This window comes from Ascaphus truei, chromosome 1 (genome assembly GCF_040206685.1).
Source record: "Ascaphus truei isolate aAscTru1 chromosome 1, aAscTru1.hap1, whole genome shotgun sequence".
NCBI lineage: Eukaryota > Metazoa > Chordata > Amphibia > Anura > Ascaphidae > Ascaphus > Ascaphus truei.
In genome coordinates, this window is record NC_134483.1 from 496,852,522 (window position 1) to 496,873,484 (window position 20,963).

Genomic DNA, 20,963 nt, shown 5'->3' on the forward strand with positions numbered 1-20,963 from the left:
TTCAAAAACCCCACAGGCAATGTGATCAAAAATGTAAGAAACAATTGGAATCCACATCTTGTCAGATAGGTTACCATCAAGATTTAGCTATAAAAGAGGCTATATGGACCACTGGATCACTAAAGGCAACAATAAAAGCCCCTTAGATGGATAGTCACCAAGGCACTCAAAGGCTAACAACCAAAAGTGAGAAAGGGGGTATGAAAAGACAGTTGGGCAGTGGCATCTGTCATTGAATACAAACAGGACCCTGGCTTCAGATGTCATAACCCTTCAGGTGCAGACACAAAAAAAAGACTTGCAGCCTTCAAGATGAGGGGGGCTCAAAGACAAGTGACAAAGGGAAACTCCCCGGGATGGGTTACCTGGTGGTGGTTGTAGCTGTTCCTCTGTTGTAGGAAAGCTGCAGCCTGGTGGTGGTGATGGTGGTGCTGGGGGTTCAGCTGGGTGCTCACTGGGGACCGCCTGCTCTGCTGCTGCTGGCTGATGTTCATCTGAGCCGAGAAGGGGCTGTTGAATCCCGGCACGTTCATTCCGGGGCAGGGGTTGGGTGACACCGGAGAGAAGCTCTGGAAAAAGGCCGGGTTGATGGAGGAGGGGATGCCAGGGTAGAAGCTGTCTGGCTCCGGGCTCTGCAGGGCATTAAGATTGGAGCCGGCTGGGTGGGGTGCAGCTGGTTGTTGGTGCTGCGGTAGTGAGGGGGGAGGGGGCGGGGGGGGAGGAAGTCTGCACCGACCAAGGGGTACCGAATCCGGTCAGGGCTGAGGGTGAGCTCGGCCCCCCTGGGGTCTGAGTACTGGGCATATCCGAGGAGCTGGAGAAAGGGGCATCCAGCAGAGTAGGGGCACCGCCGCTCAGCAGATGCCCACCCTGTGCTTCCATCTGCAGCTTGGCTTTGGCCGGCAGGTGGTGGTGACCCAGTGAAGGAGGGGAGCCGGCAGTGCGAGCCTCCCCCGCTGCAGCCTCCTCAGCTGAGGAAGAGCAGGACGAGGAGGAGGAGGTGCTGGACGAGGAAGGAGAGGAGGGCAGCAGCAGCAGCTTGTCCTGACCATCCACACCCAGGTCCTCCTCCACCTTGGGGGATCCCTGGTGGTAAGCAATGGGCTGGTGGTGGTGGTGGTGATGTATCTCCCCGGACTGCTGCTTTTTCTTCAGCTCCTCCCTGAATGCGTCTCCCTCCTGGGGGCTGAAGTCCTTCCTCTTGTGCCCCAGCTGCTTGGCCAAGTCCTGGGCTGCCTTGTGGTAGTCGTGGGCTCCGTGCAGCAGCAGCAGCGCAGGCGGGGATAGCTGATGCTGCCCGGTCTTTGTGCTGCTGCTGTGTTTGCCCCCCGCACTGCTGCTCACCCCCAGCAGCAGCTCATCCTGCATGATCTGCTGGTACCCGGCGGCTGCGGACAGGAACAGGGCGCTGCCGCTGCCCGAGGAGGAGAAGCAGCCGCCGGGGGACAGGGAGGGGAATTGCGGGTTAGAGGAGGAGACGGCCGGGTATGAAGCCCTGTAAGTTCCTCCGCCGAACAAGGCGCTGCCGCTACCTCCTCCGCTGCTGCTAGCACCGCTACCACTGGGGAGGCTGCCGGCCGTCTGCAGCAACCCGAACCCGTAATCCCCCATTTATCACGTCCCAAAAATAATAATAATAATAATACTAATACAAAAATAAAAACAAAAATGTAGAATAAATCCAAACCAAGCTATCCAAATATGTGTATGTGTGTGTATATATTTATAGATATATGTATAGGTCTGTGCGTATATATTATATATAAATATATATATAATTTATTATGTAATATATTAGATATATGCAGCTGCTCAGTCTTTTGTAAAATGGGTTCAATTATTTTAAACTGTTACAAAATAACAAAAATAAAGAAAAACGACATATATATTTTAAAAAAACTAGCTATTAAATTGTTTTGTTTTTTTCTTGTCTTCTTTCGTTTGCTGTGAGGAGGGTCTACTTGTATTTGATTTTTTTTTTAGTTACTATCTGTTTTTTCACGTCCTCTATGAGGGGTTTATATATAAATAGAGGAATATACTATATACGTTGTGACTATGTTGGTCCTTGTTACCCTAAGTCCTTTCCACCCCCCCTCCTCCTCTCTTCCCAATGCCGGCTGCACTGCAGCGACGGGACCTTAAAAACCCCGGAAGGCACGTCACTGACACGTCACAAACCATTATCTGGACCCACCCACCTACCATCCTGTGAGCTCATTAATATTCATGAGCCGTCACCCATTTTACCGGGGACATCCTGTACATGCAAAGCTAAGTCCCCATTAACCCTGTGCTGCTGAAGGACACCGCAGAGCGGAGCACAGCCCTGCCCAGGGTTCCCCTGCAGCAGTGAAAGGGTTAGAATACAACCCCCAAGCCGCCCACGTTACACACACGCACACACACTGACTGCAGCGATATCACTGCTAGGAGACAGACACAGGCTCCATCCCCCATTACATAGTATACAGATTGACGTCTGATTCAACACTGGCTTTGCACAGCTTGCATTCTAACGATGAGATGAACACACACGGGGGCTAGAGGTGTGGGAGGGGAGGGGGGCTGCTGCAGCCACCCCTGGGGTTTATACATTTTTACATGATGGTAACGTATGTATGTTACTGACTGGTATATACAGCCCCCCCCCCCCCCCCCACAAAATAAATAGTTCCTGCAACCTGAACACGTCTGTCTTATTAATAAACTGCAAAGCAAAATAGATCTGCACAAAGAAATGACAAGTTGCCCAATATTGCGCTGTGATGCATGAACACATGCATATCTGTACAAACAGCACATCAAGATAAACAGGGCAGTGGGTAGATGTCATTGCATGTGATCTGTTTTCATTGCTATCTCGTACGTTGTCTATGAATTCATAATGATGAGTCACTACACAAAGACCAAGCAGTTAATAGCTTGTGTTCGCTGTGAGCCTAACCCCCCCCCCTTCCCCCCCTCCAACACCCACTTTGCATTTTTACATTTGCCTTATGCAAATCCCCCACTGGGCACCGAGCACCCCTAGAAGGTGTTCTGCTTATTGCCCCCTCCCCAGCCTCCTAACCGCCCAGTCCCCTTTCTGTGGTGCAGCGCTATGAGTCCCCTTGGTGTTATTTTTCTAAGCGCCTTGCCAGTATCTGTCTTTTTTTTTTTATGACCTACATTTTCCCTTTATCAGTACATCTGCCACACTTCCCGGTGACATTGCGCCGTGCTATAACATCACACTGCAGCAGCACCGGGCGCCTTGGCTGGGTGACGGCTGCTGTGAGTTGCTGCAGCGCAGACCTTTCTGCGCACGCGCACAGAACGCTGGGCTGTCAGGCTGCTCAAGCGCTCAGGGTATTATGCCTCAGTGACGTCACAATGCAGGGAGGAGGCGGAGACACGGGGACAGCCGTGGGAACTAGTGATCTGGAACTTAGTAACCTCCTGGATTCGATAGAGGAACGAGGAGAGCGAGCGCAGTGTCTGGTGGGGAGCAGGGGACGCTGCGCAGGTTGCAGCTCAGTATCACTGACGTTGCAGGCACTAAATGACAATACCGTGTTTTTATGTTGTATTGACTCTCCAAAGTCACTTATATGAATGCTTAGAATAAAATGTATTTATTTATTTACAAAAATGTTTTACCGGGAAGTAATACAGTACATTGAGAGTTACCTCTCGTTTTCAAGTATGTACTGAAGACATAGAAAAAGGGAGCAGGCTGGGAGCAGGAAGCTTGGGTTGGAGAGAACACGCAGGGCCAGTCAGTCTTTGAGAGCTTCTTTCAGGGAGATTTGGGGTGAACGTTTGGGGGATTTGTAAAACTTCCATTGACTTGCGTTGGCATGCGGGACTTTCTTTTAATTGTTTTTTTTTTAAGAGATACATTCGGATAAAATATACTCTTCCCCCTCCCCCACCGATAAAAAAAAATAGGGAGTTTCACTCAAAAATAGGGATTCTGTATGCTCGGGAGCAGTAGCGGGTTTATTCATTAAACTGCGATAGTGCTGATCGGGACACTATCGCACTGACACTTCCATTGACGTCAATGATTTTCTGTGCGATTGTGCCCTGTTCAGCACTATCGCAGTTCACTGAATAACTATTCATTTGAATGAAGCTGAATGTTTTCCACAAGAAGACAGCTTCACAGCATATTGGGCAGCTGCCAATGTAGCCATTTATGTCTCTGGCTCTTACCCTTGCATTCACCTTGTATCTCCATGCCAAAGTGTATTTTATTTTGTCCAGCTCTGAGTATGTTATCAGAGCTCTAAAATTAGATATTAACCTTTAGATTGCCCTTATAACATGCCTGGTATTATATTATTATATACCTACTGTATATATTTATCTCCCAGCATTTTATGTTGAGGGATTGTGCAACTGTGGTTTGCAATAATAAAGAAATACGTTTATTTTTTTGTATCCCTGACTTGGTGCTGAGTTTGTCTGGCTCCCTGCTGCTATGAGAGAACAACCCTTAGCTCTGAACACAAGCAAATTTCAAGGATTTTCCTGATCCACCCTTCACCCAGTATCTTTTCATAGCCATAGAGAGTTTAAAATTCCCTGCGATCCTCACTTTCATTGAACAAGTTATTGGAACATAGTGTTGCAGTCAACATGTAATGGGTAAACACAACAAAAATCCTCTGACATTTTATGCTAGAACTGAGAAATGTATCTTATAATTGTACAGCAAATAAAAATACAGCAGCAAATAAAAATAGCACATTCATATATCTCAGACAGGTCTACAAAGATTTACCCGGCGGCCTTTATTATTGTGAATTTTGGTATGTTTGAATATCAAAAGGTGTTTTTTTTTTTTTTTTTTAACTGTGTCTTGTTAATTGACCAATTGGAACAAGCTGATTTATTGGGGAGGGTCATGTAACTTGTTATAGCTGTATAAAACCAATACCCCCTCTGCATTAGCAGGGACTGCATTGGCATGATATAGTGAGGCATTTAAAGTGAGCTTTTAAGTGAGAAGATATAGTTAGACTATAGTTTGATTGGGGACTGCATCCTTCTGCACATGGCAACAAACGGTGAGTTATTCTGATCACACTATGATTCCTGCTGTTTAGTCTGCGCACACACACACACACACTTGGCTCAAAACAGCTCCATGCAACATTACCTACCTCTGGCATAATGAACCTGCTCTTTACCTCCACTTTGTTCTTTCTCATGGCCTCATTGAAATGTTATTCTCTCTATCCACTACAAACGCCTCCCTCCTGGCCCACGCCCAACATCACCATACACCCTGGATTACTCAAAAGCCTTGCACTATCTACTGAATGTTGGTGGAGAGCCCTGAAAACCAGCACACCAACCACCGCACACCCAAATGGCAAACATCATAAAGTAACAACTTGCAAAGAACAACTCAAATTTTTACTCATACTATTACTCTCCTTAGCAGGTGATATTGAATCTAACCCAGGCCCTCCCATTACAACTCTATCCCATATCCCTGAGAATACCCCCTTCAAATTCCAAAAAGGGCTATCTGTCGCCCATATAAATATCCGGAGTCTGCTGCCCAAACTGGATGAACTAAGGGCATGGTGCCTTATGCATAAACCAAAAGCCATCGTTCTTACAGAAACATGACTAACCCCTAAAACCCCTGATGCACATATTGCCATTCAGGGATACTCCATTTCTAGGAGAGATAGGTCAAAGAGAGGAGGAGGGGTGTTATTTTATCTTTCAGACACCTTAAAATTTACACTGTTAAATTGCCCCACAAGCCCAACCTCTTTTGAAATCCTAGTTGGCAGAATCTGCCTCCCCTTTTCTAAGCCCATCTTGCTAGCTGGCATCTACCGCCCCCCTAAAGCCCCTCTACAATCTCTGACTGATATCACCCAGTTTCTTGGCTCCATTTCCTCTCTGAATGAGAAGAGTGAGCTGCTAGTTCTTGGGGATTTCAACTTCAATTGGCTTGACCCTAAAAACCACAAAATCTACACACAAATTAAATCGCTTAACATATCGCAACTCATTTCCCAACCCACACGGACAAACCTGAAATCGCAAAACCATTCCTTGCTTGACTGGATTCTCTCCTCAAATCCCAGCAAAATCCAGTCCTCTGGCATCCTTCCTGACATTTTCAGTCACCATGCAATAGTGTACTGTGTAAGGAAAATTAAACCGCCCCATTCAAGCCCTAAAGTTCTCCTCACTAGAACATTCAGAAACTTTAACCCACAACAGTTTCTGGCTGACCTTATCAACTGCCCTTGGCACAGAATCGATTTAATTCCTGACCCTGATTCTGCGCTCGACTATTTCCAATCCGAGTTCTTAAAACTCTGTGATACCCATGCTCCACTACGCACAATAAGGGTACGGGGTGCCCACCTTCCATGGGTTACACCTGACCTTATTGCACTCTACCAGTTCAGGGATGCCTTGTGGAAAAGCCAGAAAGTAACTGGCACTACCAAGGATCTAAATCACTACAGATGCATGCGGAACATGTGCACAAGGCAAACAAGGCACGCAAAAGCACAATATTACTCTGACAATCTCCACCAGAATACATCAAACCCAGCTAACTTCTGGAAGGTTATCAACAACATATTCCAGCCTTCTAACCATCAACAGCCAAGTAATATCACTAAGGGCGATATTACTCTGACAAACCCCACCGACATTGCAAATGCATTCAATGATTACTTTGTGGGGTGTGCTACTAATTTATTAGCGAAACGCAGCCCAAACCACAAACCTGAATCTCATCCTGGGAGTACCCCTATAGCCCCACCCCCACCCAACACTGCCCACAATTTTCAATTTGGCCCAGTATCCGAAGAGGAGATTACACAAGCGCTTCTCAAATTAAAACTAAGCAGCCAATGTGGACCTGACTTACTACAATCTAGATTCCTAAGACTTGGTGCCCCAGCAATTGCCAAACCAATTGCTTCCATAATCAACTGTATCCTGTCTGCAGGCCATATCCCTAAGACCTGGAAAGCTGCCAGAGTTGTCCCAATCTTCAAAAGTGGGGACAAAAACACTGTCTCAAACTAAAGGCCAATCTCCCTTCTCCCAATCCTATCCAAAGTCATGGAAAAATGTGTCCACTCCCAATTAAGCGATTACTATAACAAGAGAAATTTCCCTAGCCAATTCCAATCTGGCTTTCGCCCCAAACGCTCTACCGTAACTACCCTGCTGAAAGTTTGCAATGAAATCCAGTGTGGAATGGAATGGGGTCAACTCACTGGTGCAGTATTCCTAGATTTTGCAAAGGCTTTTGATAATGTTGATCATGCTATCCTGCTTAACAAACTTCAGAGCTCAGGAATAGGGAAGCATGCTTTAAACTGGTTTCAGTCCTACCTATCAGGTAGATCCCAACATGTGTCCATCTCTGGCTCTAACTCTAACCCCCTGGATATTACCTGTGGCGTCCCGCAAGGCTCTGTTCTGGGGCCCCTACTCTTCTCAGTGTTCATCAATGATCTTCCCACAGCTTGTCAGGAAGCCTCAATACACATGTAAGCAGATGACACAATCCTATATGCACACAGCCATAGCCTCTCTGACCTTCAACACATACTTCAGTCTGACTTTTTCAGACTCGAAAACTGGATTTCCCAAAACAAACTGTTTTTAAACACTGACAAGACTAACAATGGTATTTGGGACCAAGACTAAATTTTTAAAGCTTCCAGCGACTGAGCTCCAGATTAGAACCAACACTAACACCACCCTAACTCCTGTTACTAGTTTTAAATACCTGGGCATATGGTTTGACTCCCACTTAACATTCGGGATGCACATTGATACCCTGACAACAAAGACTTATGCCAAACTAGGGGTACTTTACAGGAACAAATCCTCCCTAAGTCTCCTGGTCAGAAAACGTATCGCACACCAGATGCTAATGCCAATTATTGACTATGGAGACATAGCATATGGCTCGGCACCTCAAACCCACCTTAGCAAACTTGACACCCTCTACAATTCAATTTGTCGTTTTGTTCTCCAATGCAACTATAACACACATAACTGCGAAATGCTCAAAGAACTAGATTGGTCATCACTCGAGTCTAGGCGCAAAGTTCACCTTTCCTGTCTTGCCTTCAAATTCTTTATGGGCAAGCTGCCCAACTACCTGAACAAGCTCCTCACCCCTACCACATGCAGCACCTATCACCTGAGATCAGACTCCAAAAGACTGTTCATGGTCCAAAGGCTCAACAAAGTATCCGGACGCTCCTCCTCTTACCGTGCACCCCAAAACTGGAACAACCTACCAGAGACTCTCACATCCACTACCAGTTTAAGTTCTTTCAAATCTAAGGCTGTCACACATTTTAATCTGGTCTGTAACTGTTTCATACGCCCATAATATATATTATCTTTAACTGTGCACGCAATGTCTTGTATATAATGTATACCCTGCTCATTTATGTAACTGTATTTGTAAACATGTATTTGTCATCATAACTCTGTGCCCAGGACATACTTGAAAACGAGAGGTAACTCTCAATGTATTACTTCCTGGTAAAATATTTTATAAATAAATAAATCTCAGCATACAATGCTTCCACTGCAGCCAGGGATTCTGGGAAATAACATGCAAATGAGCACTGACCATGTGTCACTTTTTGCTTCTTGTCCATTTTAATATAGACCCCTATAAGCTTGTATGCCCGCCATATCACACAGTAACCTAGTACTTATAATTGCACACTCAGCTGATGAGCAGGGCCGGCTGGGAGTTTGGTAGGGCGTCTTGCCTGTTCCGGAGCCGCATGGCCTCCTGATGCAACGTGTCGCCGATGCGACAGCACGGGATGATGTCGTGTTGCACGGGGGCCTTTGTGCTCGCCCTTGTGTCATGAGACATCGTCACATACCACAGTGACGCAGCATTACCCCATGTGGCAGCAGGACATGCCAGCACTTACAGAGGCCAGGCTATCACAGTTTAAATTAAACTGTGATTACAGAAATTGGTCCAGCAAGGAGCATGGGGCTACTGTAGGTGCTGATGATGAGCACCCAAAATCCCCAATATTTGTAATGGGTATATCAAACAACTTCTTTATGAGGGTTATATGTCAAGTTTTCTTGCTGCCAGATACCATGTAGATGAAGGAAAACTAGCAGGGCCCCAATTGATGGTTTCTCCTTGTATGGAACTGATCCTGTCCAGATCATCATCCAATTTTAGTAACAGGAAGATGTGCTGTCAGACGTGTTCTATGCATCACATTCAATGCAAATGAAATCAAAGTACCTGGTAGTTTCTTGCTTTCAAGTATGGCTGTAACGTTTCAGGCCCCTACCACAGACATTGGCCTGAAACGTTTCTACCTGAAGAGATAAGGGAATGGCCTGAAACACATTGAGCCATATTACATACGCTGAGCCACATACATACGCTTCAATGGCCTAAACATGAGTTAACCTGGGACAGCATGTTTCTGAATGGGGTGTGTGTGTGTGTGTGTGTGTGTGTGTGTGTGTGTGTGTGTGTGTGTGTGTGTGTGTGTGTGTGTGTGTGTGTGTGTACACAGTATGCAACTCTTTCAAAAAGCACATTAATAAAAGGAAAACAAATAAAATGTAAAGTTATTCAATATTTGTAATTTCATGTTAATGGAATGTGATATATGAAACATTTGTGAATGTTCAAGTTTTTATACTCATTTGCCTTTATTTAAACTTATGATAAACCAGTAATTTATAATATTGTATTATGTAAAGTATACAAGGCTTTATTGAGACATAAAAAAGGTGGCAGTCTCAGAGCAGAGGGTGTCCTCCCACGCGTTTCAAGCCGTAGTGGCTCGGAGACTGCCACCTTTTTAATGTCTCAATAAAGCCTTGCATACTTTTTCATTACCTCGGCTCCCTGTTTCTGTGCTCTTGGATGTTGCGTTGGTGCTCTGGATCTCCTGCTGCAGTTTTACTATAATATTGTATTACCTGTATTTATCCAGGCAAATGTGGTTCAGTGCTGGGGCAAAAAGCTGTGGCCAAGAAAAAATACAACTTCAACCAATATAATGTTTTTTCTTGATACATACAGCCCCTCTGTTTCAGTAAGAAATGTGTGGAGTGGTTGCATGCAGCAAAGGCAGTATTTAGGTAAGGAGATCCTCAATGCAAGTGATATATATCCATTTCTGCTTGTTATTGCAACGCCACAGTTATTATCTATCAACTCAGTCTGGTCTTGCATACTGTAAATCTATGCTTAGAAAACACATTTCAGCTGGACTTTAAACCTGCAATCTTGCCTATCACTGTATTCCTGAGACATGGAGACCCTTTTAGTAGATCTCAGCAAAATCTTTAATGGCCAACAGTCTGACAATTCAATTCTGAAGTTCTATCTAAGCATTTCGCTACCCGAAATGAGGCTTGAGAAGCATTACAGGGGCATGGTAATCCTTATTCAACCCTGTCACTGTTTCAGGTTTTACAAACACATTAACCTTGACGATTGAGTCAAGCATTGCAGAGTACTCTGTTGTTGACTGCTCAAGCTAGGAAGGGGTTAAACTATTTCAAGGTCGTTTTATGACGAGAGCACAATATTCCATCCATTATCTTCTCAGATCCTCCTCCGTGGCTCTACTGTCTCATATACCATTTGTATTTGCAATGTTTCAAGATGCCTGAAGCTAGAGGAAGGTATACTTGGGAGTAATAAGAGAAAGCACTTCACTGAAAGGCTTGCTGATGCGTGGGATAGTTCCCTAGCAAGAGCACTGGGACCAGAGAGAACCATTAATCTCTTCATTGCTTTGCAGGCCCTTCTGGCAGTGAAGGGTTTAAAAATAATATAGGAACAAGAAATTGTATGGATTCCTCCAGGTATCTGTATGCAAAATGGGCAGATGGAGTGTGGCATAATGTAATGTTTCTTGCTACGCTTCTGTTACAAGTAGCTAGGAGGACACTTACAGTAGTAGGCCATTCTATATTGTCCTAAGCAGCTGTTCCAACCATTTTAACCCTCATTGAAGTCAATAGGTTTTTTTTTTTACCAAAATGGCTGCTTTAAACAACATATAATTAACACCTTAAAATTGTGATCACATTCCGGGACTGAACAATTTAGAGTGAAATGAATAGTTGATGAACAGAAGTGCATAAATTCTTATTTCTTTTCTTTCCAGGCAGGACACGACAGGAAACTGTAGGAAAGGTGTTCCATTATTGCTCATTAAGAATACGATTAGCTTATACAGTAGCAAAAAGGACAAGTCCAGCCTGTATGGGCTGTGAATATGCATTGTTACCATGCCTGCATGTAAAGCCCATTACTAATGTCAGTAAAGAAGCACAATAGGAAAGCCAGGAATCTTTTTAGCTGGGTTGGGTAACACCGTTTATCTCTGTTTGTGCAATACCGTCAACACCTCATAGGAAGTGAATGCAAGAGTTCTCATTCTGGATTATTTCAGATAACCCCTCCTTTGGTAATCGAGTCCGCTCACCAAATCTGCACCTGACAGATAAGAATGGTGCACTCTCTGACAGCCCTTGTGCTTCCTGGGAAGTGTTGATTATTGAGGCAGCTGAGAAGAAAAGATACCTCCTAACCTAGTTCCCAATCACCAACATAATTCACTTGGGCTTACACCCCTTCACTGCCAGAGGGTTAACATATTGCCGAACAGATTCTCCATTATCAGGGGTAGTCAGTAGTTTGTTTATTATTTTTAAGGAGTAGTCAGCTTTTGTTAATTGAGAAAGAAATCAAACGACTTTTCTTTCAGCAATCTGTTGTATTCCCCGTGTCCTTAGAATGTATTCAGTGCACATTCAGCATGTGCTAGGCCATTATTTTGTATTGGAAACAGCGGTCATTATTCCTCCAAGCCATTATTAGCCATCTTCGAAAGGGCGGATATCTAAACTGTGCTGTGAAATAAAATATGACCTGCAGCACGGCACCTGTAAACCCCCAGTACTGATTGTCTGGTCCATAAAATGAATTCTCTTACATTTAGCCCTTTGTTTTCCCTGTTTTTGATCTTCATCACATTCTGCATTGATTAATTGTCCCTAAGGTACGCACTTTGAAGAAAATATCATTTGTATAGCTCAATAAAAATGTATCTATCCATTGAACTGTGTTATCGAAGATTGAATCATTATTGCACAGAAATCCCCATTTAAGTCAGTGGATAGTTCTATTCAATAGTGCCCTGATCGGCTCTAACACAGTTTCATGAATATCGCTGTATCTATCTATAAAATTGGAAAAAACACAGAAAGACGCAGCGTTTTACTAAACCACATAAAATGTCATTAAGCACAACTAATATCACCACCAATGATAAATAAGAGATGTGCCTCCCTAAGATTGTATTTATGATTTATTACTTTCTACACAAACATGTGCCATATAATGGTTACAATAACAAAACTCTCAGAACTGCTTTAAAACTCAAGTTTGCATTATTAGGGTCTGTATTGGGACCGCACCTTAGCTTTGGCCGAGGGAAAGCGTTAGTGTAATACACATTGCATGCACCGTGTTGTGTGCTATTTGAGCGGGTGCTTTGAGCAAACTATAAGCGTTAAACGCCTGTCCCAGTTAACATAACTGACTTCACTGATTTGATATGCAACCGCACGGAAAGAAAAAGAAAGCAGATGGAGAACATTTATCAGCTCGGCATCAATCTACAAAACACTACACTTATTCCGCCTTAAAAAGTGTGTGCTGAAGATGTAGTTTCACTTGCTTTTTTCATTTACCTTTCCTTTTACATCCTCGTTACATACTGTCGTATATAAAATCACCTACTGTACACCAGGGCTTCTCAACTCCAGTCCTCAAGAGCTCCCCCCCCCCCCCCCCCCCCACAACAGGTCAGGGTTTTAAGGATATCCCTGCTTCATCACAGGTGGCTCAATCAGTGGCTCAGTTGAAGAGCCTGGTGCAGCACAGTGGCTCATTTTCGCAGAACATCAAATCTGCTGCAAATGTTTCAGTTTCTTTTATCTGCGGATCAGTTTCAAAAAGGGAGATTCAGGTTTAAAAACAAATCTGAATTAATTTGCAGGTTCCAAACGTTGAAATAATGGGGGTTTGAGGAGCCACAGAATTTTACTAGGGACACCCGTGCACAAAAAAGTAGAGCACATTGGATACCTGCTAACAGCTGGATTACCTACAGATGTGAGCAGTAGAGCACACAAATTTGCTGTGACAGGTGAGCTACCCAGCAGCTGGTTTAGCTCACACTACTAGAGCTGCTGCCCTGAATAGCAGAGGTTGTGAGCTCTGATCCAGACACCGGTACCCCCTTCCTCATAAGGGGGCATAGGCTTGTCAATATAGGTCCTATATATCCTTAGGTCCTTTTGTGAAGTGCAAGTCATTTAAATATACTTGGCCTATCCCACTGGCGTATCTAAGGTGTGCTCCTTTTTGAAAACGTGTTGTTTGGAGGGAGGATTGAGGGAATAGAGATATGTACATATACTAGGGACGCTAGTAAAATAGATTTTCCCTCTCCATCTCCCCCCTTTTGGATTTTTTGTGTGTGATTCGGATTTTGATAAGTTTGCCCATCTCTACTCGTAAAGTAGTATTTTTATTTTATAATTCAAAAAACGTATTCAAATGTTATACTACAATGCCATGATATATAATATATAAAGATGTTAGTTTATTTTAAAAAAAAAACTATGTGCCATACTACAGTAATAGTTTCTTTACATACATAGATTAAGATACTAATCAAATTATCCTGCACTCTGCTAACACAATGTTAGTAGACAGTATATCTACGGCATAATACTGTATAATCATGAATCATTTGCTCTGGTGCTACATGGGGCAAGTGTATACCACAAATCGTAGACAAACCTTTCATAAGAAAGAAAGGAGAATTCCCACATGAGGTGCATTTAAAAACATAATTAATTTATTTCACATTAACACAATATAAATTGCTGCATGTTGAGCCCTAATAAAACCACACAATGCTGTATAAAAACCACTGACTAAAGAGTCTGCCTAATAATAAGTATAAAACCTTGTGTCCTGATATTCCAAGTTGTAAATAATACCTATGGGTCTTAACAATATACAATACAGTGAAATAGAACATGTGGAAGCCATTGTGTACCCCTTCTGTTCTGATGGATACCAATGTTATTGTAAACAGATCAACATGACCCAAATTGATATAAATATGGCACTGAAGTACTGTAATAAGAAGAAAGAAAAAAAATCAATAGTTAATACACACAAAAGAAGAAAAGCAATTTGCAAATAATCCAAATTGCCACAGCTCGATTAGCAAAATAAAGTAATTTGTCACTTACATCGTCACTCAACGCTATCATATTAGGACCAGTCAACCAGGTCATTATCTACAGTCCCTTTCGTCAATTAAAATAAAGTTGATGGCCATAGTCTTCTGAAAGCATCTGTTCTTGAATATAATTGCTTCATCTTGTGTATGTATCTTGTGTACAGTCCCTTGCTGTAGCTTGCGGGACCCACTTAAACTCAGATCTGTGTGCTACTATCCTGGGCCCCGCATGGCTGCTCGAGTTAGTCGCGTCTTGATTCGGAGTTTCATGTTAGAAAAGTAGCTTCCTTTCTTGTCAAAGGTTTTTCTGTGATATATTTAATACAAAGATTAAGGCCCATATTAACATGCGGTGCTATGTCATAAGGCAGTGAAGAAATGAAGAAATAGCCGTACTCTTAGTGTTCGAAGAGTCCTCAGACCACTTTATTTGTATTTAAACGAGAGAAATACTGTAGTAGCATAACGTTTGAGTGCATGGCAAGTACAGCTCAACCCCGTTAGAACGCGAATCCGATTATAACGCGATGCAAGCGCGGCTCCCAATTTTCGTATTTTCGTATTTATGAATACTTTACAACACGATTATTGGTATCTTAAATACTTTATTGTACAATGCATACAATTGTACATTATTTCTAACGCGATCCGCTTATAACGCGATGTGATTCTTTGGACCCCAAGCACAGCGTTATAAGGGGGTTGAGCTGTACTTCTTTTTTTATTTTATGTCATATGTCTTATGACCCCTTGCAGCACTGGAGGACACATTGAATAGGAATGCAATGTGTGTTTTGACAGTGGAAAGTGTCTTATGTATAGCGTAGCGCCACTTAGTAACTATGGCTTTAAGTAATTCTGGGGTTATGTTATGTTGCGTCAGGACACATTCAAGAAGTTCTGCAATTCTTAAAAAAAAGATTGAAAATCACTGATCTTGTGTTTTTCTTCTTTGATGGAAATATTTCGATAAAAATGATCGTGCATATCTTTAAAATTGCCGCTATATACAGTACATTTTCGTAAAACCTTTCCAGTCCTATTTATTAAAACGTTGTCATAGTTACATGTTTTTCACGACTAAATATAATCTTTTTACACGTGATATAATATTTGATATAAACTGTACATTCAACCCATTATATTTGCTTTATACACTGAGATTTTTTTTACACTTTCTACAAAATAATGATAAAAGAAACATGGAGAAACTACCCTCTAATATTGTGAGGATCCGTGACAATCGCCGGCGAAACTACTCACAACTTCCCACAGCTAAGCTCGCCCAGGGAGTCTCAGCTGGCTCCATTTCTCGTGGTGGTACTGATGCCATTCGTCTGCCCAGGAGCGCACGCAGGTTCCGCACTGACATGCGTGCCAACACCGCTGGTCCCTCTCCCGAGTTCCGTCCCCAAACGTAACGTCGCTGAGACGTGGCGCATGCACACTTGTGCCGTCAAAAACGCCCCCCGCCTTCCCAGGCACGCGAGTCAACCCCGCACTGAGTTTAAAGCCAGCTTAGCTGATACCGCCTTCAGACTCCACCCTGCCTGTAGCTTTCTAATTGGTGCTACTCTTCTACTTTTACCCTGCTCTCCATTCACTCTTTGGCTGAGCATAAACTTAGTTTATGTGCGTTGTGTTCATCACAGTTTTGCCCCCTTGTCTGAGCCTAGCCTGTCTTGATCTCTATTGCCTGACCCTGCCTGTTTTTGGATTCCGCTCTTCTCTGCTCCTGACCATCGACCACCCGTATCTCTCCGCTCCTGACCCTGGCTTACCCACGACGATCCGCACCTCTCCAATCTGGACCTTGGCAAAGTACCTGCAACGATTCGTACCTCTCCTATCCAGACCTCGGCAAGTATCACTGACCATCCTGAATTCTCCTATCCTGACCTGGCTACCTCGACCAATCTACACTCCAGACGCGCCCTCGTGGCTGTAGGTTGGCATTTATCAAATACCCTCGTCGGCGAACAAACAAGGGATTATGCTCAGCCAATGTGCCAGAGGGCAGGCTGAGCATATAAAGCAAGGCAGTCCAATGAACAAGCAGCATACTCACGAGTATGCCTGGCCGTGGCTGGCTGGAGCGTAACAACACAGTTGTACCACTTAGGTAAAGGAGCGAAGAAGCTTCTGCGCGCGTGCTGCGCATAGCGGATGTGCACTGCGCAATGGTGATGTCACCATGCGAGCGCAGTCTGGAGGCTGGAACGGCATTTAGTGCCAAGTGCGATCCGTGCGCGCCCCTAGATGGAACGCTGGCGTTTGCCGGCCGCGAGATGTGCTGCTGGAGGCAGACGAAGTGGGACACCCGATCATGGGTATGTAAGGGGTTTCAAGTTAAAGTATCTGCAGGCTGAAATCCCATCTTTGTGTGGGATGTTTGTGTAAAGTGATTCTACATCCATGGTTGCTAGTAGTCTTCCTGTTGGAAGGGGGCCAATGGCATTAAGTTTGTTTAGCTGGTCGGTGGTGTCCTGGATATAGTTGGGTGTGTTCCTGACAAGTGGTTTTAGAACGCCTTCCACCCAGCCAGAAATATTCTCAGTCAGTGTGCCAGATCAAAAGATAATAGGGCACCCAGAGTTACCCTCTTTGTGAATTTTTGAGAGCATGTAGAAAGTGTCAGGTTCAGGGTTAGCTGGTATCAGGTCCAGAATTTGTTCTCTTGTGTGGATTGGGAGTGTTTTAATGATCTTTTGAGTTCGCCCATGTACTTTTTTGTTGGATCATCCTGCAGTTTGTTGTAATACTTTGCATCAGTGAGTTGTCTGTGCGCTTCCCGCAGGTAGTCTGTGGTGTTCATTGTGACCACTGCTCCTCCCTTGTCCGCAGGTTTAATTGTTATGTTGTGGTTGGCCTTTAGTGATTCTATGGCTCTGCTCTCGATCGGTGTCCGATTATATGTTTGTTTCCTTACTTTGTCTAGGATGGTGGATTTGGCTCTGTGTCTAAAGCTTTCGATGTAAAGGTCTAGTTTGGGGTTGCGCCCAGTTTGTGGGATCCAGTTGGATTTTTGCTTCCCCCTGCTCATGTGCAGTGGCCCTCCTTCTGCAGTGTTGTCATAATCTTGGTTGTGTCTGTCATGGAAGAACTCCTTAAGACGCAGCCTTCTGAAGGACTCTTCCAGGTCACTGCACAGCTCAATCTTGTCCTTGGTAGGGAAGAATTTGAGACCATTCTATAATACTGAGGAGATAGAGAGACTATACAAGAACATGATATCTTAATATATAAAATTGAAATTTGTGGGGTTGTTGCTAGATATGGTGAATCTGATTGGTCCGTGGGTCTGTCACTCAGCCTCTGGCCAATCAGATTGGTCCGTATCCCTGCCCCGCCCCGCACGCCTCTCATTGGCCTGCGTGGCTCTATGACGTCACCCAACTGCCAATCTCTTCTCTTCCTCACCCGCAGCTCACCTTCCCCCTCGGCCTCACCCAACTGCCACACACACGCACAACCACCCGGCCACTGTCCTCTTCACCCAGCGGCCCGGAGCACCGGCTCCCCCCCCCCATCCATCATTCCCCCAGCTCACCTCCCCGCCGGCTCCCCCCATCACACTAAAAGTACGATGGGACAGGTAAGAAGAAATCCAGGCTAGAGCTCTGTTACGGATACCAAGAGTATGGAGAATGTGAAGTAGAAGAGGGTGGTACACAGTATCAAAGGCTGCAGAGAAATATGAGGAAAGTGTAATAACCTTTGTCTTTTGCTGCATGGAGGTCATTAGTTATTGTGATGAGGGCTATTTCAGTGGAGTGAGCAGTGCGGAAGCCAGATTGTAGAGGGTCAAGGAGAGCGTAGGTAGTGAGAAAATGGAGCAAACGAGAGGACACAAGGTATTGAAGGAGTTTAGATTCAAAAGGCAGGAGGGAGACAGAGCAATAATTAGAGACAGGTAGGGTCAAGCTTGCTGTTTTTGAGTGAAGGTATAACTGGTGCGTGCTTGAAAGAGATGAGAAAAGTACCAGAGTAGAGGGAGGAGTTAAGACAAATGTGTACGTGTAGGGCTTTTAGTAGGCGCAAGAGGTTTAAGAAAAAGATGGGAGGGAATGGGGTCAAGAGGGCAGGTGGAGAAGAGGAGATTAGTAGTGACACATCCTCTGTGACAGAGGAAAAGTAGTCAAGGCAGGAGGAGAGTTAGGAAGAGGTGTAGAATGTGAGAAGGATACAGAGGGGATGTCTTGGCGAATAGAATCCACCTTAATCTTGAAATAGTCAGCAAAGTACTGAGGTGAAATAGAGGAAGAAAGACAGGTAACAGAAAGTTATCTGAGTAGAGAGTCAAAGAGAGAAGAGTCTGCATGGGTTAGACTTGAGTATGTTGATTAGTGATGGAAAGTAGGTTTGTTTAGCCTGAGAGAGGGCAGAATTGAAACAGGATAGTATAAATTTGTAGAGAAGGAAGACTGCGAGAATATGATATTTCCTCCAGAGGTGTTCAGAGGCGTGAGTGCAGACTTACAATTGAGGCTTCACCCCTATTTATATACTTCCATAATTCTGTTGACAGATTCGGATTCCAAATCTGAGGACAGATTTTAAGAAATAGGAAAAAAAAATAAGGGAATCTGCCTTTTTGAGACTGATTCGCACATTTTCACAGATTAAAGGAATGGGTCAAACTGCAACAGATTCGAATTATGTTGAAAATTTTGCCCATCTCTACTCATTGTGATACTATCACGTGGAAAGTACCTTTGATTTCAATGGGATTTTCAATGTGATAGCGCACCAATTGTCACTTATCATAGTTTATTGAATAACCCCCAGGGCAAAAACTACCTTTCATTTAGCACCACTAATTATTTTTTTTAATAGGGAACCTATTATCCTTCTCTACAGTTCATTTTTTCCCTTAATGAAGCTTTAATGGAAAATTTATTTTTACCCCCGGTTGAATCGGATATTAATTTAGCATTTCATTTTCAGCACACAATGCCAGAGACTAATCAATATGCTGTATAAAACAATGCAGGATATGACTAGTACAGAAATGCAGCTCATGATATAAGGTGATGTTTTTTTTTCAAATAGTTTTATTAGGCAGCAATACAAGAAATGTTCAACATACAAATTTCACAGCCTAATGCATAACATTTTGTTTTTTTGGGGAAAAAGAAAGACAACCTTGGCTGTCGTTGAAATTGAGATTCTCAAAGAGAGAGGACAGAGGGGGGAAAGGAGGGGAGGGGGGGAGGAGGGAGAGGGGGGGGTGTACCCACCCTGGGAGCCCGATTCCTAGAACTGTCACTGTTTGAGTTTAAGCTCGGGAGTCTTGGGGACTGTGCTCGCTCCCTAGATTGGTGTTTATGGGAATCCTTCATCTCGTGAGGAGTATCCAAGGCTCCCATATTTTATAGAATGTGAAGAGCTTTTGTCTAAGCATAGCCGTCAGTTTCTCCACGAGCATCACTTCACTGATCCTCTTTTTTATAGGCCTCTTGGAGGGGGTGGTTTGTTTCTTCCAGGAAGCCGCTATCTCACATCTAGCCGCAGTAAGAATAAAGGAGATTAATTTCCCAGTTGGACGGTCAATTCCCGGTATTGGCCTTGCAAGTAGGAAGGTCAGCGGATCTATAGGTAATTCCAGGTCAGTGACCTCTTTTACCAGATTTTGGACCTCAGCCCAATATTTTACAATTTCCGGACATGACCACCAGATGTGGGCCATGTCCCCTCTATGACCACAGCCTCTCCAACATAGGTCTGACGCCAGGGGGTAAATTTGATTTAATCTCACAGGAGTTAGGTACCAGTGATAGAGAATTTTGTAGATGTTCTCCTTGGTTGTTGTGCATATGGATGTTCCCGAGGCTGCCGACCAGATTTCGCCCAAAATCTCTCTTTATTGTGATATTCAAATCTGCTGCCCACTTGAGCATATAGTCGCAGTTTTGAGGGGCCACAGAGTTTTCTAATTCGGCATATATTTCATAAATGAGTCCCTTTTGATAGGTATTAGCTTTGCATAGCCGCTTGAATTTGGTGAGAGGGGGGAATTCTGGGTTTGGGCATATTTTTTGGATAAAGTGTCGGATTTGTAAATATTTGAATGTGTCCAGTTCTCTAATTTTATATTTAGTGCGAAGTTATTGGTAGCTCAGGAGCCTCCCAAGGCTTAGGAGATCCGCAATCGCCCCAATCCCTCCTATTCTTAGTTGTTCATAGAGCTTGGATCTGCATCCCGGGGGGAATTTGGGGTTGTTGGATATGGGCGTGAGCTGTGGGTTGGGCGAACAGAGCCCGAATCTGGTCTTGTATTTCAACCAGACCTCCCAAGTGAGTATTGTCGCTTTTAATTTTAAGTTATGAGCTTGTCTATCTCCTCTGTCTAAGCTCCAGAGGCAGGCCTGCAGAGAAGGCATTCTGGCGTACTGAGTCTCTATTTCAATCCAGCAACATTGGGCCGGGTCAGTGTTCCACATGACTGCTTGTTTCAATTGCGCAGCAATGTAGTATTTAAGGATGTCTGGGACAGCCATACACCCTCTTCCCCTTGATGCCAACAGAACCGATCTAGCCACTCTGGGTCTTTTGCCCTGCCAAATGAAGTGAAACATTCTGTTTTGTATGTTTTTTAGATCAGTGCTAGGTACATGGACCGGGAGTGTCTGA

General features: G+C 44.0%; 1 protein-coding gene and 1 long non-coding RNA gene across 2 annotated transcripts in view; one reads left to right on the forward strand and one right to left on the reverse strand.

Moving 5' to 3' along the window:
• The window catches only part of CPEB2 (cytoplasmic polyadenylation element binding protein 2), a 74,805-nt gene extending 72,650 nt beyond the window's left edge, over positions 1–2,155 (reverse strand). Inside the window, 2 exon segments of the mRNA XM_075569203.1 lie at positions 366–711; positions 713–2,155. Coding sequence (XP_075425318.1) covers positions 366–711; positions 713–1,611 — 1,245 coding nt within the window. The 5' untranslated portion in view covers positions 1,612–2,155.
• A 2,792-nt stretch (positions 2,156–4,947) lies between these two features.
• The window catches only part of LOC142472097 (uncharacterized), a 72,414-nt gene continuing 56,398 nt past the window's right edge, over positions 4,948–20,963 (forward strand). Inside the window, exon 1 of the long non-coding RNA XR_012789600.1 lies at positions 4,948–5,057. This is a non-coding gene — a long non-coding RNA (uncharacterized LOC142472097). The remainder of the gene's footprint in view (positions 5,058–20,963) is intronic.